The sequence below is a fragment of the Conger conger genome, chromosome 1 (assembly GCF_963514075.1).
Source record: "Conger conger chromosome 1, fConCon1.1, whole genome shotgun sequence".
In the NCBI taxonomy this organism is placed as follows: Eukaryota; Metazoa; Chordata; class Actinopteri; order Anguilliformes; family Congridae; genus Conger; species Conger conger.
The window spans coordinates 58,979,613-58,987,183 of record NC_083760.1 but is presented as its reverse complement, the minus strand read 5'-3'; the positions used below and the strand labels follow the sequence as shown (position 1 = coordinate 58,987,183).

The 7,571-nt window shown below is 39.9% G+C and overlaps 1 protein-coding gene across 1 annotated transcript; it reads right to left on the bottom strand.

Moving 5' to 3' along the window:
- Window positions 1-952: 952 nt before the first annotated feature.
- pou3f2b (POU class 3 homeobox 2b) lies at window positions 953-4,457 on the bottom strand. The gene is given in 1 exon segment (XM_061251271.1): window positions 953-4,457. A coding segment is annotated over 1 exon segment (1,329 nt). The 3' UTR covers window positions 953-3,128.
- Window positions 4,458-7,571: the final 3,114 nt, after the last annotated feature.

Here is a 7,571-nt window from a genome sequence, read left to right as displayed (position 1 = left end):
GTAGGCCTATAGTAAAAGTAATATAACAAGACTGTCAAATGCGATACAAGCATGTCGTTTTTATATCATACTCCTCTACTGACATTAAGAAAATGTATATTATTAATTTGGTAAAATGGCATGTTTCACAAACACTCCGAGTGAAAAGGGTAGCCTAGAGTATTGTGTGTTAAACTGACAGGGCCACGGAATGGTAGGCTCATCGCATGGTCATTCGCGGCGCCAGTAGGTCACAAGTAGGTTGGTTTACTTTACTTTTTATTGAGCTGCTACACTGACATGCCCGTTCTTATAATGTTCGCTGTGAGGTTTGGTGTAATATCGACACATCGATTGACGTCTGATACATCCAAGAGGGCCAAAGCTACTGCCGGCAGAGGGCAGTTGATTTCTTGTCCGAAAAAGAGCTCTTTAGATTGATGTATTGGCCAGTTGTATTCTCTGCACTATTGACCCTGTAGTTCAGCTGACCAGTTGAGCTGCTGAGATACGCGGTGGGGTTTTCCAGGAGCGAGGAATACTATTCTGCACTGTAAGTCGCTGGAGCCACTCTATGGCTTTACTAGAAAAAAACTACATCTTTATGGTAGTAATCTAGTACATGTTATAGATTACAGTCATTAAATAATGTTTAACAACGTTTTATTGTTAAAAGACACAATATGTACGCATTATAAGCCATGTGCCTGAATGGAATGAAATCATATTTAAATTATTTATCCAGCAGTAAAAGTACACAATTCTAAGTTAAAATGCAAAAGGTAAAATACGATCCAACACTGTCACCTAATCATGTTTTCATATTAAGCAGCAATATCACGTATAATGATATCACATTATTACAGTCACTTGGATTGATATAAACTACTTACAAATATGAATGGCAGCAGTGTGACAGTGTGTTCAGTATGTTGTCCCTTATGCAGCTGAATAAATACATTCAACATACGTGTAATGAAAAAAACATTTTAATGTCAAGACCATAAAATGTGCAATTCTTGGTTATGTCAGTAATAAAATATTACTTAAACATTGATTTATCATGAATGACTCTGAGTTGTTTTATTTCCCCACAAGTTCATTCAGATTAACCAAAATCTGATAGAAAATGTAACAAAGAAAAAAAAAAGGAAAAAATAATAAAACATCAGCAACAAGAAAAAATACACCCCACAGGATTTTTCAACGAATGAAATAATTGAATAATTAATTAAAGCTACAGATGAAAGAACCGGTGCCAGGCGGTACAGATGTAGGCTACCGTTTGTTTTGTTTCTCTTTTAAAGAACTAGCGCGAACCAAGCCACCTCAATATGATGTGAACATATCTCCCTGGGAAATACTGTGGACATAAAGAGAAATATAGCAACAACCATTCAGGGCGTAATTGAAAAGACAAATTTACACACAGCAGTGATGGTAAACCCGCTCGTGATGCCACAATAGAAAAAAATAATGTAGATCCTTTTTTCTGAGCCTATACCCTCATAATCCTATTTGTTGTCAATCCGTTTTGATAAAAACCTATAAAACCTGATTTTACCTCTAAAGGCTACTTAAATAAATTACAATCTCATTACCAGACAACCACTTCCCCCGAGTAACGCATCAGTACTTACAAAAAGGAAAAATGAACAAAATGGCTGTGAATAATAATAATAATAATAATAATAATAATAATAATAATAATAATAATAATATTACAACGGTGTCAGACATTAAAGAATTCGGACATAAAATAAAAAATGTAATATTTTTCCTTAAAGGAGTTATGTATACGTATACATTAAATAGAGATATACTGTAACACAGCCGCTCTCTTACATCACTGTTTTGTTGCCAATCATTTGAATCTTTCCACCCTTTTCTCTGGAAACTTCAGGTTTAGGTGACATTTTAATATGCACAGATAATGCCCACGCAATATCATGAAAGTCAGTGACAGGAGCATAAACAGAGAAGCCATTACTCCCTATAGGCTACAAAATATCAGTCGAACAAAACAAACTGTAGCGGCAACATATTATACTTGAAATTGCAAGCATTATTACTGCTATAAATTGCCATAAATAAAAATATAATGTAAGAAAACCGAATAGAAAATTATGTCAAGCCATTTTGGATAAAAAAATAATTGAACAGCTATCTTGTTTTTTTTAAAAACCATTTAAAGAAAAAGTGCCCCAGTGTAAAGGAAACGAAGCCATGACTTTGTTGAAAATATACAATATTTACAAAATTCATTACAATTTTTTCTGTCAAAATTCTCTGTATTGAAATATCTCGCACGTGAAACGAGACAGATTTCCTTTGCCACATAGCCCCTGCTTGACCTGTTTCGAGCTGCTGGCGCGTGGCGCGGAGCTCGGTTTTGGCAGCCTTTGTGTGTTTTATTACTGCACCGCGATAATTCTGAAATAGATGATCGACTCACTGGCTCGGTGTTTATGCATCCATGCTTTAAAAAATCCTGGAAAAACTCGTGTTTCCCGGACTTCAACGTAAAGGCAGTATTTTTTAAAATTATTATTACTATTATTATAAAACAAATAATAATAATAATAATAATAATAATAATAATAATAATAATAATAATAATACATTCTGCGCATCTCTGATTACCTCTCTGGTTAATAGCATGGTCACTAGGGACAGATAACTGGCAGGTGCAATCGGCCCAAGCGCAACCCCAGTTGCAAGTTGATTTTTTTTTTTTAAGATGGGGTTTGTTTTCCTAACGTGGCTCTCTGAATGTTTTCATTGACTACATCACGCATTTGGATCCTGTACAAAATTATGCAATGATTTAAAAGCAATATATGTAAACCTTAAAGAAACCTCGAGGCTGTTATTGGCGTTCTTTCCACAATGAGGTTACACCTTAAAACCGCGCGGTATCACAGTGCTGGTTATCGTTACACAACATCTAGCTTTTTAGGAACACGACTGCTCTACTGAGTGGCTCCTTATTTACCTTGTTGTGATACTCACTTTGCGTGTGGGCTTCCCGTGTACAGTCAAACACAAAGCACCGGTATTCGCTTAGGATAGTCCAGTGCTTAGGAGTTCATTACAGGAGGAATGAAAACAGAGACATTCACAAAACAGTTTTAGCAGTCCGCTGTTGTTCACTGTACCGGTGTCTGGACCCCATGATGTGGTGGCGTGTCTCCAAACACATCCTCGGTCCCAGGGAGAGGTCCGCCTGGAGGAGTCATACGTTTCTCTTTTTGTCTTCTGTTACAAAACCAAACCCTGACCACCTCCTTTTCCAGGTGAAGACTGTCCGCCAGTGAAGTAATCTCCGAAGCAGCTGGTTTGGGGCACTTTAGGAAATGGCTCTCCAGAGCCCCCTTCACGCTCACCTCGATAGACGTCCGCTTCTTTCTCTTTCTGCCCTGTGCAGCAATCTTGTCCAAGCTGGTCGGACTCCCAGAGGTTGAGTCTGCTTCTTCCAACCACTTGTTTAGCAAAGGCTTGAGCTTGCACATGTTCTTAAAGCTGAGTTGCAGGGCCTCGAATCTGCAGATCGTGGTCTGGGAGAACACGTTTCCATACAGTGTGCCCAAGGCTAGCCCGACATCCGCTTGTGTAAAGCCCAGTTTGATTCTGCGTTGTTTAAACTGCTTGGCGAATTGTTCCAAGTCGTCCGAGGTCGGCGTATCTTCGTCGGAGTGTTCGTGGTGGTTCTGATGCTGCTGGTGCTGAAGCTGGGAGGGCTGGTGTCCGTGGTCGCTGAGATGCGGGCTGTGGTGGTCTTCGTGTGAGTCTCTGAGGGTGTGATGGTGCATTCCCTGTCCGCTGCCCGGAATCAAGCCATTCACACTGAAGCCAGGCTGGGAGTAGATGAGGCTCTGTCCGTTCGGGGTTGCCATGCTCGGTATGTGCGCAGCAGAAGTCGTTCTCCATGCCCGAGCGTCCTGGTGGGTCCCATGCGGCTGGTGCGCCAGATGAGGCGGTCGTGGCTGGTGCTGCAAACTGCTGGAGTTGTGCAGCTCGTCTCTGCTGCTCTGCACCGCAGGTTTTATGTCTTGATCGCTAAGGGGACTGGAGGACCACGGAGCCCCCTCTCCGTGTGACAGCGCCGTTATCCACTGGTGTGCGTGGCTGAGCGGATGACTGTTACTCTGCAGTGTATAGTCGCTTTGCAACAGAGTCTGTGCATCTCTGTACACCGTCGCTTGCTGCATGCTCCCGGGCTCCGAGTGCACGATGGACGAGCTGGAGGTGAGGATATTGTAATGAGTAGATGCTGTGGTCGCCATGACTCTCGGAGCCGGACTGATCGCTCTTATTAAAGGAGCCGCACATTTGACAGTTACTTTTTTGCCACAGGCGTCTCCCAGGCTCCTCGCCAAGTGGACGCAGCAGCGCGCACCTGAGCTCCGCCTTGCCGAGCAATTTATTGGCTACAAACAGTTGACAGACGTAGTTGCCCCTAACAACTGCCTGTTCATTGGTCACTGGAGATTCTTTACAAAGCCCATCTATTCTCTCCAACAGTACAGCGAGGTCTGCAGCGTCTCTAAACGTGATAAACATGATGGGTCGAGAAAGCGGCACAGGAGACTAGGAAAGGAGGTGATTCACAGGAATCGTTGAAAATAAAGAGTGGTAACATTTTTGCATTAGAGAGTTTTGTTGTTGTAGCAAACAAATCCACAAACTATTGATTTTATGTGTAAATAAGTAGCCTAAAGTTTATGCGATCTCTTATGTTAGCATATATTTTTTGTTTTATGGGCGTCACCGTTAAAATTAAATTTGTGCAGTCTGTATTACTATATTACAATATTGTGACATTATTTCCGAAATATTGACATGTTTTATATCATATTTATCACTACAAAGATGTGTAAAGCAAGGAAAATGCTAACTTACATTGTGCCACTTTGTGGTTGTAGAAGATGTGTGCCAGTTCTAAACGTGACAGGGAGCACTACTACTTCTGGAAGATATAAAAACTGTTTCGTCGTGAAAGAACTACGATTTTAAAAGAGAAAGAGGTAGCCCAAAAAGTTGACTTTATTCATTCTGAAAGTTTTCGGATCATAAGGAGGATATTTAACGGTCTAGACTCAAGATCTTTTTAAAAATTGGATGAAGTTTTTGCTGGTAATATTTACCAAGGGTGAAAGTATTTGGGAATTTAATTTCAAGTAAGTATTCTCGTATGCTTTGGAATGAGTGCAGGCTAGGCTACTGGTTCTACCGAGTACTAGTTCTGTCCATAGCCTTCATACAAATGATAAAGGTCATACAGATTCCAGTCTAAATGTTTACTTGTTGTATTGTATCAGCCATCAAAAACGAAACAACTCCTGTTTATTTAAACCCAGAAGGGTTAAATGTTTTATTCCTTAAAACTGTTGGCATGGAAAGGCAATACCGTTTGTTTAATGAAATAATTAAAGTTTCTCTTCGGAGAACTTTGCTACACAAATAATACATTTCATTACGAGAAAATAAAGGCTAACGAAGCTACATCATCAAAGAAAATATATGGCGGGTAATCTACTACTGTGTACCATAATAGGCCTACGGAACGTGAATTCCCATAAAACAATTATATCTGTACATTTCTACATGTTGACTAACAGACTACCTCTGGCACCATTTGACTTCTGCTCAGAAGCCCTGTGAATGATGATGTCATAGCTGTAAGATCTGCAGATTTTGCTCATGTTTCTTGTTCAAACATGTTCAAGTCCATATTCAATACGAGTCTGCTCAACAAAAACGTTATTGTGCTAGACTAGAAAAAATTTATCTGAAAATTATATGCGAAATAATATATTTTTTCCTAATCTACTTTTCTTTTTGACAACCGAAGGGACTGGATATTACAGGCCCATTTTTGGAGAAACAAATGCTATTAGAAATGTCGCATTATTTTTTGTTTTAAATTATCGTTTACAAAAATGTACTTCACAAACCGGCTTTACTCTCTTTATGTGGAATATTACTAGTTATTTTGTTTGATCAGGAATCTGACAAAGTCCAGGCTATAGCATATCCCGCTGACGTCATCCTCGATTTACGACGCGAGCTCATTGCGATGTCTGAAAGACAACACATTCCATTAACGGGAAATATATGAAATAAGATCACAATGAATTCAGATGCGTTAAGAAGGTCTTGTAAACACAGGTCACAATGCCACCTTGGTGGCCCGCCAAGTGCTTCGCTTGACAAGCCAACATTTTTATAGAGGCAATAATTTATTGTAAAGTAGGCTTCAATTTTGACACAGATTGATTGGACAATCAGGATATATAACCCGTGTTGTAATATTTTTTTCCGAATGAATTGTGCTCAGATTGAAGGTATACTGTGTTCAATCACTTAACTTAAAGCATTGTTTTAGATCTGCCCTGTTTGATGTTTCAGTGACAACGCCTGAGACCTACAGTACAGTACGTATAAATCAACTAGCCTAAAAGTTTTATCTCTCCATTTTATCTATTAAATACAGCGCATGACACTGTGCTTGGGGGTACATTATAGTTAGAAATATAGGCAGAGATGAGTCAATATTTTGGCCAGGTTTTAGTAAAAATGAATATCCTACATTTCAAGGGAAAATGTTCCAAATTAGGCTACATCTAATAAAAAACACCTCAATTTCAATAACAAATCAACAGGAAATAACTGTAACATTACATAACTTATTAGACTATATAAAAATAGTTTTATGAATTGGTATTTATTATGTGTTAAAAGAGTAGGCTAATGCTGAAGATGCACCCTTACTGGGAAATATGTTACCCCCTCACTCGTCAATGCGTGGCCGGGTGTGCGGTGTCAGGGACGCCGCAGCTGCCGCTTTCTGTGCGGCTCTGAAGGATGCGACATTGTCCACAGAAAGGGCATTTTTCCCGGCCCACTGCCGGTTGCTATAGAGAGGAGAAACTGAAATAACAGAGCTCACGTCACAGCTGCTTTCGCCTCTTCTTATATATCTAAAGACCCATTTGAACGGCTCGCTGACAGGACAAAGCCGCTGAGAGAGTGAGAGAGAGAGGGAGAGAGAGGGAGTGAGTGAGAGAGAAACAGAGAGAGAGAGAGAGAGAGAGAGAGAGGGAGAGAGAGATACTATGGGGTAATGAATGGGCCAGTTTAAATAGTTCCTTACGCGACAATCAGTGTCCACACTAGTCCTTGTATGGTGTTATCAGTGGCCAACTGGAATGGACGAATGCGTGTAGCCCATAGGCTATGGTTCTTTTTTTGTGGCAGATACAGAAAAATATGTCAGAATGAATGTCAGTGATTGCATATAGACTGGCCTATAGCTGTAAACCATCATATTCCCAAATCAATAATAGACAAATTGACAAAAAGTTTAAACGCACGTTTTTAAAACAACAACTCCGTTCACTGATCATCAAAAATCAAAACTAAGAAGTGCGAAGAAAACCAAAAACATTTGTTTAACGTTAGTGTTCGCGTTTGGCTACTGTTGGCGTTTCAAGTTCGTCTTATATAGTCTAGGTCACAAGGGGAAATAGGCGAAACGAAGGAAGGTGATACGAGGTATTTTCTAAAGTGTTTTAGCAACTGAGAATGCA